Here is a 14,724-nt window from a genome sequence, read left to right as displayed (position 1 = left end):
TGCTGCTGCTGCTGCTGCTGCTGCTGGTGGAGGAGCAGCAAAGGCTTAGGCTGCTCGGCCTCCCAGGAGACTCACATAGACTCACACAGACTCTCACAGACACACACAGACTCATACAGACTCACACAGACTCTCACAGACTCACACAGACTCTCACAGACTCACACAGACTCATACAGACTCACACAGACTCTCACAGACTCTCACAGACTCACACAGACTCACACAGACTCTCAGAGACTCACACAGACTCACACAGACTCACACAGACTCACACAGACTCACATGAAGCAGCAGGCGCGCGCTCAAACACCCACATATTGTCCAGAGACTCTGTCTTTTATTGTTTATGCTCGACCACTTTAAGCTTCATTTATTATATGATCAGATTTAAACGGGAGAGCACTCGGTGTCACTGCCTGAGGAAGTCAGCACTTATATGAATGTGTGACCTTATACTAATGTACAGTAGACGTGTGACGATATGAAGTATGAACAACATTTGATTAAGAGCTGTAATGTTACAAAAGCATGTTTTCACCAAAAATGTAAAAACAGAAACAATGATTGTATATCAAATTAAATTCAAATGTTGTAATGTTACAAAATATGTCAAAATTGTATTTTACCAAAAACATGTTACGAATGCCAAAAAAATGACTTTTGTCAAAAATGTTACAAAATATTTGAAAGTTATAAAAAGTTTCAAAAATATTTTACAAAATGTTTCAGTGCGACAAAACATGTTATAAAGACACAAACCTTACAAAAGGTTGTCAAATTACTTCTTCCAAAATATGTAACCAAAAATTTTGACCAAATACTGTAATGTTACTCACGTTACAAATAATTACACAAAACATGTTTACATTACTACGACATATTCTTAAACAGGTTACTACAGGTAAAAGAATTGTAATGTACACATGTAACTGACGTTAAAAATATTATTTATCAAAAATGTTGGAACAAAATAGCCACCAAATTTTTTTTGTAATGTACACATGTGACTGACATTACAAAACTAAACAAAAATTTACTCTGTTTACAAAGACTACTTGTGTTTAAAAAGAAGTTACAAAAAGTGACATTTTAACATAAACCTGCGTGTGTTACAAAAATATTGTTTGCCAAAGTTTTCTTACTGTACAAAATATAAAAACAAAAAGTTGCAAAAACAGAACATTAATGACATAAATATTACCAAAATGATGACTTTTTAAATATATATATATATATTGTAATGTTACAAAAACATGTTACTATGGAGACATATTTTTCAGTGAAACACAAGAATCTTCATTATGAATCATTAGAATGGTTGGAAACATGCAGCTCCCCCTTGTGACTTTCTGTCTTCCTCTTTGTCTTCCTCTCTGTCTTTCTCTTTGTCTTTAATCTCAGTGTCCCGTCCTCTGTCTCTCTGTCCTCAGGCCTTGGACATTAGCTGTTGTCAGACAGGGACATCAATTTTTAAAGAGCCTGGTCTGTTGTTGAAGTCGAGTCTGAAAGCAGAAAACAGAAAATCACATGTCGTCTCCTTCACCTCTGTCTTTCCTCTCTGTCCACACAAACATTCACATAACACAAAGATTATAAAAGCCTTAAAGTCATGAAAATAAAATAAAAATATATAAATATCTGGTAAATTCCCAGAAAGAGTGAGGATTTAACACGGACATTAAAGCAGGCTCTGTTGTGGATTCTCAGCCACACACAAACCACTCACAGCATTTACCACCATGGGCTGTTATTCTGAGGACACTGCTTATCCCACAGTGCCCCCTGTTGGCAGTGACAGGGAGTTTTGGATTTCATCCTGTGTGAAATCTACAGTAGTTTTTTGCAGGCTTTGCAAACAGATGTTTTTAATGAAAAATATCTCAAAATAATCAATTATTGTAAAACAATAATTTAAAACTCCATCATTCCTTTGTGGTTAAGTATGATTTCTTTAATATTTTACTGTAACTTTACTGTGACTTTGTTTTTTAATGTTTTTTCCTCAGTTTTCCTGATTTTCTTGTTGTGACATTTTTCTGTATCATGGGATTTTTAGTCTTTTTTTAAAATCATTTCTTTTAATATTGTTATATTGTCACCATTAAAGGTAAGCTGGAGTTCACTATTAACTTTTTCTATTCAACGACTTTTATTTCTATTACTTTTATGAATGATGAAAAATATTTATTTAATTTTTTATTTTTATCTGTTTTCTGAACAGATTTATTCATTTTTTTAATTTTTATTATTATTCATCACCAATTGGTGGGCGGTGATTTTTCAGATTTTGTTTATTTACAATATATTTAAGCCAAGTTTCACTTCAATATTCATGTAAAGGTGAAGTTTTAATGTCGTGATTATGGCTGCAACTAAGGGATTATTTTCATAATTGTTTACTATTGAAGTGAAGTTGATTATTTCTTGATAAATTGATCACTTGTTTGGTCCATAAATGTCAGAAAATGTAGATTGGAGTTTCCAAAACCTAAAAATTATTCAAAATAACCAAAATAATTCGGTTTTAATGATTTATTTCTTATGTGGAGCAAAGAAAAAAGATCATATTTTGACATTTAAGAAGCTGAAAAAACAGAAAAATTGCTTTAATAAAAATCAAACCACTCAAACTGATTATCAAAAGAGTTGATGACAGAGATAGTGATGATTGTCCAAAACACAACAGTGATTGGGTTTAAGTGGCGACAAATGACCTAATTTCACTTCATGATTTTTCTCCCTTTGAGCTCCCACTTCACTTCTCCTGCTCTCCCACCGGGGGGAGACATACCTCGACCTCCACTCTGAAGAAAAGAACAAACAGAGACTAAAGTGATTGTTTGTCTCTGTGCTGCAGGATCCTGGACTTCCGCCGCGTCCCTCCTGTGGCCGGCAGGTTGGTCAACATGACGAAGGAGATCAGAGACGTCACGCGGGACAAAAAGCTGTGGAGGACGTTCTTCATTTCACCAGGTACGTGATGAAGAGGAGCAGAGACACAGCACGAGTGTGTGGTTTATTGACCTGATATTGATCTGATATCAAGGAAAGACACAGCCACGCTGGTACTGATACTGATACTGATACTGATACTGGTACTGGTACTGGTACTGATACTGATACTGGTACTGATACTGATACTGATACTGATACTGATACTGGTACTGATACTGGTACTGATACTGCTACTGATACGGGTACTGGTACTTGTACCTGTGAATCCCTTTGAAAATGAGAGGATACATCTCAAGGGGTTATACTGTCTTTTATTCATTTCTTATTGTGTCTGATTCTCAGCCAACAACGTGTGTTTCTACGGCGAGTGTTCCTACTACTGCTCCACTGAACACGCTCTGTGTGGGAAACCGGACCAGATCGAAGGATCCCTCGCCGCCTTCCTCCCCGACCTGGCCCTCGCTAAACGCAAGACCTGGAGGAACCCGTGGAGACGCTCGTACCACAAACGCAAGAAGGCCGAGTAAGAGAGCGCCGATGCTTTGTCTCAGCAGCAACTCAAGAGAACTGACAACGAGAGACTTCACTGAACATTGTTTTCTTCTTTTCATGCAAGAAATGACCTGATTTTTAAAACTCACCAAGTGTAATCTCTCTTCAGATGGGAGGTCGACCCAGATTATTGTGAGGAAGTCAAACAGACTCCGCCTTACGACAGTGGGAGGAGACTTCTGGACGTCATGGACATGACCATCTTTGACTTCCTCATGGGTGAGTTCAGCATGTTACCGTCTCACCACTCATTTAATATTATTATTAATATTTAATAATATGTAATATTATTATAAGAAATGGTGGTTTCATTACTCAAGGGACAGACAGAGTGTAAAATATAGTGATTTTTATTGGGTGTAGTCGCATGTTGCAGTTTAATGTTCTTCAGTTCAGCGTTCTGTAAAAACATGGTGGTAATAATAATAATAATAATAATAATAACAATAAAAGGCTCATTCTTGGGTAATGGTAAACATATTTTAACACAATCAAGTGATTGTAGACTTAAAAATAGAATCCATGTTAATTATCTTATCTTCATTTTCTGCTAAATGACCTTTAAAGTTAGAAGCCACCTTAACAAATTCTTCTCTGAGACACCGAGGACGTGTCCTCTCTCTCTAACCTTTACCATAACCAGTTAATAACTAACACTAACTTTAACCTAACCACAATTCAACCTAAACTCAGCTAGTTTCTTCAGAAAAATGAGATTCTGCCTCATTAGGACAAGATTTTTGTCCCCAAGACAAAACAATAAAACCTGGTCCTGGTCCTGACAAGGTTTATGACACAGTCCTCAAGAGGTAACAAATACAGGAACACACACTTTAAAATTCATGCTTTAGTGGGGACCAAAGCAGGTGAACGTCGCTGTTTGTACAGAATATTATTACTTATTATTACAAACTTCAGCGACAAACACAGAGGTGGTTTAGTTACGGTGCTGCTCTCTGTCGCCCTCTTTCTCTATCAGGGGTAACTGCAGCCTCACAGCAGGAGTCTGCTCTTGTCAGAGTCAGAGATGTTCTGTGTCTCAGCTGGTTACCAAACCAAAGACAGTAGAAGCAGGTGCAGAGTTCTATTTTTAGACACGTCTCAAAGTTGTAAAATAAAATCCTGAAATCCTGTTTCCACTCTTTACTCCACATGTTCTCAGCCACTGTTTTCTAACATATAGAACTTATCAGGACGAGAATCTCTGCGTCTGCAACACGCAACATAAAGATCCAAAGATCCAAAGACACAGTGACACGTGTGTGTGTTTCTGTTCATTCCAACACAGGAAACATGGATCGACATCATTATGAGACGTTTGAAAAGTTTGGAAATGAGACTTTCATCATCCACCTGGACAACGGCCGCGGGTGAGACACGTCCTTGTACACAAACCCCGTATACAATATATATTTGTATTTATGTGTGATACTTGAAGACACACAGTACAAATGCAAACATGTGAAACTATAACATTCAAGTATTTATGAATAGATGAAATTATACATGGGCACAATGATTGAGTTACAGGTCAATAAAAGCACAAAAAGGATTCTAAAAACATGTAGAAATGTGCAAAACAACACGTTTAAAGGCAGCTGCTCTCTATTCTGCAGCAGCACATGAAACACACCCTATTAAAAATAATCAAGGCTTCTTTTATTGAATCTTAGATTTGGAAAACACTCCCATGACGAGATGTCCATCCTGGTGCCACTGACTCAGTGCTGCAGGTGAGAACTTCGTTTATTCTTAACGACATAAAGACTCACAAAAGAAATAATTCAACACAGTTAAATGACCTCTACTCTCTGTCTCTGCAGGGTTAGGAAGTCTACACACTTGCGTCTGCAGCTGCTGGCGAAGGAAGAATACAAGCTGTCCACACTCATGGCAGAATCCCTGGTGAGGGACCGACTCAGTCCCATCCTCATCCAGCCGCACCTGGACGCCATGGACCGACGGCTACGCCAGGTCAGTGTTCATACTGTGCAATTCTTGTTATTTCTTTTATAAATCTTTTTATCATCAATTAGTCAGCTGATAAATCCATCTACAGGAGGTCATTTTATGTAGTATTTTAACAAGAACTGGTTTCTGGAATGACGCTCTTCTATGGTAGTAAATAAAGTGTATTCTTTGTTGAGTTTATGTGAAATGGTAATCAATCAAATAATTGTCAGATGTATTTACAATGAAAGAAATGCTGGGTGATCCACACATTTAAGACACTTTCAGACCTGCACTAAAGTCTGGAGATTCTCTGAAAACAGTCTGTGTGAATGCAAAAGTCCACATAAGTTGCTCAGGAGATTCTCCTGAGATTCTCTTGAGATTCTCCTGAGATTCTCCTGAGATTCTTCTGAGATTCTCCTGAGATTCTCCTGCCACTTCCTGAGTATAATATCTGGATAATGTTCGACTGAGAGCTTATGTGTGAACACAGCAGGAAAAACCTGGATCCTCAGGAGATTCTCCTGCTGCTGTCATTGTGTCTCCAAAAACTAAACGAGAAACTCTGGAGAATTTTCTGGACTTTATTTGTGAAACTGGATTTAAAACTGGAGGAAACAGCGAGTCTGTTTTAGTTCAAAAGTGACAAAATACACTTACAAAAACCACACTTTTTATTTCATACTTCAGGTTTTATTACTGAGCATGATTTTTGAGATTTAAAAGTGATTGTTTGTTTTGTTTTTGTTAGCTTTGGACAGAGCTAAACTACAAGAAACAGGTCTAAGCTTTAACCACACATATTTCACTTTTCATTACTAAATAAACATGATATAATGTGGTGATTTTGTTGATTTTGTTTGCTTTAGACGAAGCTAAACTACCGAGCCAATTTCCTTGAGGTGTAAGCTAACCACAGTCTGACATTTCTACACTTGAGCTTTAAATAAACACAATATAATGTGGTGACTTTGTGGATTGTGTTAGCTTTAGAGCTAAACTGAATGAACCCCCTTGTCTTCATGTCTGAGCTAACCACAAACTGACATTTCTACGCTCCAGTTTTTGTTTCTAAACAATCTAAACAATCACACCGGTCCTTCAACATCTCCACTGGCTCCCCATCAACTTCACAATTCAACCACAAAATATCATTTGTACATTTCAGTGTTTGTTCCTTAACAATCATGATATATTGTAGTGAGTTTTGATATTTAAAGGTGAAAGCCTGCAGGTTTTGGTTTAAAGTTTACATTATGTGGTTTTTGTTAGCTTTAGACTGAGCTAAACTACAGACTTCAGGTTAAGCTAACCACAAACTAGCATATTTTACACTTACAGGTTTTTTTAAAGTAAAGTAAAGGGGATAGTGTGTTGTTTTTTGTTAGGGTTAGGTTTAGACAGAGCTAAACTACTGAACCAATTCCCTTTCATTCCACATCTAAGCTAAGCTAAGCTAAGCTAAGTTAAGTTAAGTTAAGCTTTCAGAAATGAGGTTCATGTAGTAAATTGAGCTGCAGTGTAGTTTGTCTTTTAATTGAGACAAATACCAATATATAATTCTGTTCACTTCACTTATAAAAGAGTTCCTTTAAAAGTGGACACCTTCACTGACCTTTAATAGCAATAAATTAAAAAAGCATTGAAAACGGATGTGTTTTGTGTCTTTAGGCGCTGAAAGTGCTGTCAGAGTGCATTGACAAGGAGGGCTACGGTTACGTGGTGGAGGACGACCTCCAGCCCACACGAGGGACAGACCACGCCCCCAGGAGGAGGTAGCTGTCTGCGGCCGCTGGCAGCTGGACTCAAGTGAATTCTTGGCAGATGGGAGAGACAGGACTGAGCCGGTCCAGCTTCACAGAGGACGCTCACCTGCCCGAGACACAGAAATAAGAACTCGCTGCCTGGAAGCGGACGCCTGCTGGATAGGACTGGAACTTTCTTTTTGTGTAGAGACTTAAAATCTGGACCGAATCTCAAGACGCAGGTGATGTGACAGACTTTTCTGGAGGAATCTGGGACCAGGAACTGGACTGAACCACTGCACAAAAATCACATAGACTCCTTCGTGTAGGATTAGTCTCACCACCACTGACCCACCACAGCATTACCAAACCTGTCTCACCAGAGACGCCTTCTGTCTCTCCGTCTCTCTCGTGTCTCGTTCAGGATCCCCTTTTTGAATTCAGTGAATTCAGAGGGAGACGTGTGAAGACTCTCCTCACAGACTCACTCGTGTTTATTCGTATTTGTTAGTGACTCGAGTGTTTTTGGTTGAACGTCCGCCATCGTGGTGGTGGAGGTGGAGGAGGAAGTGGAGACATGACTTCCTGTTGTCTTAAAATGATCTTTGTTCGTTTTGCTGCAGAATGTTTTATTGGTTATTGTTGATGTTTTTTAAATGAATGTTTTTGTTTCAGCTCATCGATGCACTTGAAAAGGAATGCGGCCGACAAACTTATACTTTGGTTGATTAAGTTCATTTAAATGAACTTAATCAATAAAAGTATTATTTTTAGGTGATTTAAGTGTCGACCATTTTCTTTTTTCATTGTTATCAGAGTGGAGATTTTTTTTGATTGGAGTGCAGGTTTACTCCTGGATTTGAATTTGGGTTTTTTTCTCCCCCATAAATGTCTTTGAGAGGGTATTTATTAAATAAATGTATTTATTGTTTGCGATGAATACAACACACATCACAGGTGTTGTACCTCTTCATTTTGTCCACAAGAGGGCAAACTGAGCATGTGCAAAAATGCAGCTGCAACAAGGTCTGTTGGTGTTTTTCTCAAAGTCAAGGATCCTGGTTCTACAGAGACCAAAGCAATTTCTTTAATTCAACTTTAATTAAGTTCACTTTCAGAGAAAACTCTCAGAAACAATAGATAAGGAACAACTGAGTAAATTGGCAAAATGAGTTGGAAAAAAAAGCATAATCTGACAAAAACTGGTCGTCACTGAGTTAAAAGTTCTTAACTTAAAGATATAATATGTAACATTCCTGCTTTAAAATACCTAAAAACAACAATTAAAAACAAAAAAATGTGGTTGCCTTGAAATGACATCGATGTTATAACTTGTCTCCTTTTAAAGTGTTGATATCCAGATTGAACAAATAAGACAACAAAACAACAATTCCCATGATCCAGTGCTGCTTCCTGACGTTATAATCCAGGTCTTTTGTTACTGTTTTGCTTGAGAGAGAGAAAAACTGAATACTGTGCATTTAAATAATTGAAAAGAAATCTGTTTTTATACAAATAATGAGCAATTTTTCTTTTCAAACTCAAAGCAAAATGTATATTTTCTCTACTTAAAACAAGCTGGTTAAAAACAAAACACACTATAAAATTAGTAACATGGATATTTTGAAAAACTGACACATTTTCTTAATCACAGAAGGCAGAGTTTTAGATTAAGGATTACAGCATTGAGAAGATTAAACAGGCTTGTTGATTGTGGGGACTTTGAAGTTGAAGTATTTTGGACATTAGAACAGTTGGTTGTTCTTGACTTTGAGAAACTCCCCCAAATCTGTCAGATTAACCATCATCCATTTTTCACCCCAAAATTATGAAGCTTTTATTTTGGTTTAGAACATTTTTTCTTTGTTTCCACACGACAGAAATAGAGTTTTTAAGTTTATGTTCTCAAATGTACGGAAGTGTATTGCATTCACCTAAAATAATGTTTAAAAGGCTCTGTTTTTCCAAGCTTGTTTTTACGAGATACGAGATAAAAACAGACCCCCAAAAAGAAATCTAGTAAAAAGATTTCAGTGAATGCAACACTCTTCTGTACAAATGTGACACGGACAGATTTTTTTATTCTTGTTTCATTGTAATTATAATAATATATTTGATGTCGCAGATGTTGCTGTGGAGAGATTATTTTCCAGGATGTAAATTTTGTTTTCACCACCAACAGCGAGCAGAGAGTTGACCTGTTAAAGTTAATATATACAGTAGGAAGATTCTAGTGCCTGTGAAAATGATAGAAAAATACTTGAATGTTTGGTTTCATAGAGGAAAAAAAAGGTTTGAGCTTCTCACAGGTACGAGATAAGAAACAGTGGTTACATGTTAACGTGTGTGTGTGTATGTTGACCCTCAGCTGTTTCTATAAGGTTTTCTTCATTCTAGAGTGGGGTCAGGGGTCAGACACTGAGTGTGTGTATATGAGTGTGTGTGTGGACCAATCCATGAAGAACCTGAGTTTAAATTAAGTTTTTTGTCCTATTCATCACGCTGTTTTTCTGTGGATTTTATCATTTTCTTTCTTTGCATCATGGTTAAAAAAAGTGCAATAAAACGAAATAAGCAGAAATCTTGGTCTTTGTGTTTTTTATATTTCCATTAACTGAAAATTTGAACGACATGCTATACGAGGACTTTTTGTGACCGATTTTGGACGACATGCTATACTATGACTTTTTGGACCGATTTTGGACGACATGGTATACTATGACTTTTTAGACCAATTTTCGACGACATGCTATACTATGACTTTTTTGACTGATTTTGGACGACATGCTATACTATGACTTTTATGACCGATTTTGGACGACATGCTATACTATGACTTTTTGGACCGATTTTGGACGACATGCTATACTATGACTTTTTGTGACCGATTTTGGACGACATGCTATACTATGACTTTTATGACCGATTTTGGACGACATGGTATACTATGACTTTTTAGACCAATTTTCGACGACATGCTATACTATGACTTTTTTGACTGATTTTGGACGACATGCTATACTATGACTTTTATGACCGATTTTGGACGACATGCTATACTATGACTTTTTGGACCGATTTTCGACGACATGCTATACTATGACTTTTTAGACCGATTTTGGACGACATGCTATACTATGACTTTTTGGACCGATTTTGGACGACATGCTATACTATGACTTTTTTGACCGATTTTGGACGACATGCTATACTATGACCTTTTTGACCGATTTTGGACGACATGCTATACTATGACTTTTTGGACCGATTTTGGACGACATGCTATACTATGACTTTTTTTTGACCGATTTTGGACGACATGCTATACTATGACTTCTTGGACCGATTTTGGACGACATGCTATACTATGACTTTTTGGACCGATTTTGGACGACATGCTATACTATGACTTTTTTTTGACCGATTTTGGACGACATGCTATACTATGACTTTTTGGACCGATTTTGGACGACATGCTATACTATGACTTTTTTGCCAGATTTTGGACGACATGCTATACTATGACTTTTTTGCCAGATTTTGGACGACATGCTATACTATGACTTTTTGGACCGATTTTGGACGACATGCTATACTATGACTTTTTTGCCAGATTTTGGACGACATGCTATACTATGACTTTTTGGACCGATTTTGGACGACATGCTATACTATGACTTTTTTGCCAGATTTTGGACGACATGCTATACTATGACTTTTTTTTGACCGATTTTGGACGACATGCTATACTATGACTTTTTGGACCGATTTTGGACGACATGCTATACTATGACTTTTTGGACCGATTTTGGACGACATGCTATACTATGACTTTTTTGCCAGATTTTGGACGACATGCTATACTATGACTTTTTGTGACCGATTTTGGACGACATGGTATACTATGACTTTTTGGACCGATTTTGGACGACATGGTATACTATGACTTTTTAGACCAATTTTCGACGACATGCTATACTATGACTTTTTGGACCGATTTTCGACGACATGCTATACTATGACTTTTTAGACCGATTTTGGACGACATGCTATACTATGACCTTTTTGACCGATTTTGGACGACATGCTATACTATGACTTTTTGGACCGATTTTGGACGACATGCTATACTATGACTTTTTGGACCGATTTTGGACGACATGCTATACTATGACCTTTTTGACCGATTTTGGACGACATGCTATACTATGACTTTTTGGACCGATTTTGAACGACATGCTATACTATGACTTCTTGGACCGATTTTGGACAACATGCTATACTATGACTTTTTGGACCGATTTTGGACGACATGCTATACTATGACTTTTTGGACCGATTTTGGACGACATGCTATACTATGACTTTTTTTTGACCGATTTTGGACGACATGCTATACTATGACTTTTTGGACCGATTTTGGACGACATGCTATACTATGACTTTTTTGCCAGATTTTGGACAACATGCTATACTATGACTCTTTTGCCAGATTTTGAACGACATGCTATACTATGACTTTTTGGACCGATTTTGGACAACATGCTATACTATGACTTTTTTGCCAGATTTTGGACGACATGCTATACTATGACTTTTTTGCCAGATTTTGGACGACATGCTATACTATGACTTTTTGGACCGATTTTGGACGACATGCTATACTATGACTTTTTTGCCAGATTTTGGACGACATGCTATACTATGACTTTTTTTTGACCGATTTTGGACGACATGCTATACTATGACTTTTTTGACCGATTTTGGACGACATGCTATACTATGACTTTTTTGCCAGATTTTGGACGACATGCTATACTATGACTTTTTGGACCGATTTAGGACGACATGCTATACTATGACTTTTTTGCCAGATTTTGGACGACATGCTATACTATGACTTTTTGTGACCGATTTTGGACGATATGCTATACTATGACTTTTTGGACCGATTTTGGACGACATGGTATACTATGACTTTTTAGACCAATTTTCGACGACATGCTATACTATGACTTTTTGGACCGATTTTGGACGACATGCTATACTATGACTTTTTTGACCGTTTTTGGACGACATGCTATACTATGACCTTTTTGACCGATTTTGGACGACATGCTATACTATGACTTTTTGGACCGATTTTGGACGACATGCTATACTATGACTTTTTGGACCGATTTTGGACGACATGCTATACTATGACTTTTTGGACCGATTTTGGACGACATGCTATACTATGACTTTTTTGCCAGATTTTGAACGACATGCTATACTATGACTTTTTTTTGACCGATTTTGGACGACATGCTATACTATGACTTTTTGGACCGATTTTGGACGACATGCTATACTATGACTTTTTTGCCAGATTTTGGACGACATGCTATACTATGACTTTTTGGACCGATTTTGGACGACATGCTATACTATGACTTTTTTGCCAGATTTTGGACGACATGCTATACTATGACTTTTTTGACCGATTTTGGACGACATGCTATACTATGACTTTTTGGACCGATTTTGGACGACATGCTATACTATGACTTTTTTGCCAGATTTTGGACGACATGCTATACTATGACTTTTTGTGACCGATTTTGGACGACATGCTATACTATGACTTTTTGGACCGATTTTGGACGACATGGTATACTATGACTTTTTAGACCAATTTTCGACGACATGCTATACTATGACTTTTTGGACCGATTTTGGACGACATGCTATACCATGACTTTTTGGACCGATTTTGGACGACATGCTATACTATGACCTTTTTGACCGATTTTGGACGACATGCTATACTATGACTTTTTGGACCGATTTTGGACGACATGCTATACTATGACTTTTTGGACCGATTTTGGACAACATGCTATACTATGACTTTTTTGCCAGATTTTGGACGACATGCTATACTATGACTTTTTGGACCGATTTTGGACGACATGCTATACTATGACTTTTTTGCCAGATTTTGGACGACATGCTATACTATGACTTTTTTTTGACCGATTTTGGACGACATGCTATACTATGACTTTTTGGACCGATTTTGGACGACATGCTATACTATGACTTTTTTGCCAGATTTTGGACGACATGCTATACTATGACTTTTTGGACCGATTTAGGACGACATGCTATACTATGACTTTTTTGCCAGATTTTGGACGACATGCTATACTATGACTTTTTGTGACCGATTTTGGACGACATGCTATACTATGACTTTTTGGACCGATTTTGGACGACATGGTATACTATGACTTTTTAGGCCAATTTTCGACGACATGCTATACTATGACTTTTTGGACCGATTTTGGACGACATGCTATACTATGACTTTTTTGACCGTTTTTGGACGACATGCTATACTATGACCTTTTTGACCGATTTTGGACGACATGCTATACTATGACTTTTTGGACCGATTTTGGACGACATGCTATACTATGACTTTTTGGACCGATTTTGGACGACATGCTATACTATGACTTTTTGGACCGATTTTGGACGACATGCTATACTATGACTTTTTTGCCAGATTTTGGACGACATGCTATACTATGACTTTTTTTTGACCGATTTTGGACGACATGCTATACTATGACTTTTTGGACCGATTTTGGACGACATGCTATACTATGACTTTTTTGCCAGATTTTGGATGACATGCTATACTATGACTTTTTGGACCGATTTTGGACGACATGCTATACTATGACTTTTTGGACCGATTTTGGACGACATGCTATACTATGACTTTTTTGCCAGATTTTGGACGACATGCTATACTATGACTTTTTGGACCGATTTTGGACGACATGCTATACTATGACTTTTTTGCCAGATTTTGGACGACATGCTATACTATGACTTTTTTGACCGATTTTGGACGACATGCTATACTATGACTTTTTGGACCGATTTTGGACGACATGCTATACTATGACTTTTTGTGACCGATTTTGGACGACATGCTATACTATGACTTTTTGGACCGATTTTGGACGACATGGTATACTATGACTTTTTAGACCAATTTTCGACGACATGCTATACTATGACTTTTTTGACTGATTTTGGACGACATGCTATACTATGACTTTTATGACCGATTTTGGACGACATGCTATACTATGACTTTTTGGACCGATTTTCGACGACATGCTATACTATGACTTTTTAGACCGATTTTGGACGACATGCTATACTATGACTTTTTGGACCGATTTTGGACGACATGCTATACTATGACTTTTTTGACCGATTTTGGACGACATGCTATACTATGACCTTTTTGACCGATTTTGGACGACATGCTATACTATGACTTTTTGGACCGATTTTGGACGACATGCTATACTATGACTTTTTTTTGACCGATTTTGGACGACATGCTATACTATGACTTCTTGGACCGATTTTGGACGACATGCTATGCTATGACTTTTTTGCCAGATTTTGGACGACATGCTATACTATAACTTTTTGGACCGATTTTGGA

At 37.4% G+C, this 14,724-nt stretch overlaps 1 protein-coding gene across 1 annotated transcript in view; it reads left to right on the top strand.

Annotated features, from left to right (window-relative positions):
• fam20cb (FAM20C golgi associated secretory pathway kinase b) overlaps nucleotides 1-8,926 on the top strand; it is a 63,960-nt gene extending 55,034 nt beyond the window's left edge. Inside the window, exons 5-11 of the mRNA XM_058621113.1 lie at nucleotides 2,861-2,976; nucleotides 3,301-3,481; nucleotides 3,620-3,729; nucleotides 4,799-4,880; nucleotides 5,184-5,243; nucleotides 5,334-5,484; nucleotides 7,135-8,926. Coding sequence (XP_058477096.1) covers nucleotides 2,861-2,976; nucleotides 3,301-3,481; nucleotides 3,620-3,729; nucleotides 4,799-4,880; nucleotides 5,184-5,243; nucleotides 5,334-5,484; nucleotides 7,135-7,242 — 808 coding nt within the window. The 3' untranslated portion in view covers nucleotides 7,243-8,926. The remainder of the gene's footprint in view (nucleotides 1-2,860; nucleotides 2,977-3,300; nucleotides 3,482-3,619; nucleotides 3,730-4,798; nucleotides 4,881-5,183; nucleotides 5,244-5,333; nucleotides 5,485-7,134) is intronic.
• The last annotated feature ends 5,798 nt before the right edge of the window (nucleotides 8,927-14,724 follow it).

Source organism: Solea solea, chromosome 21 (genome assembly GCF_958295425.1).
Source record: "Solea solea chromosome 21, fSolSol10.1, whole genome shotgun sequence".
In the NCBI taxonomy this organism is placed as follows: domain Eukaryota; kingdom Metazoa; phylum Chordata; class Actinopteri; order Pleuronectiformes; family Soleidae; genus Solea; species Solea solea.
This window is presented reverse-complemented; position numbering and strand designations above follow the sequence as displayed.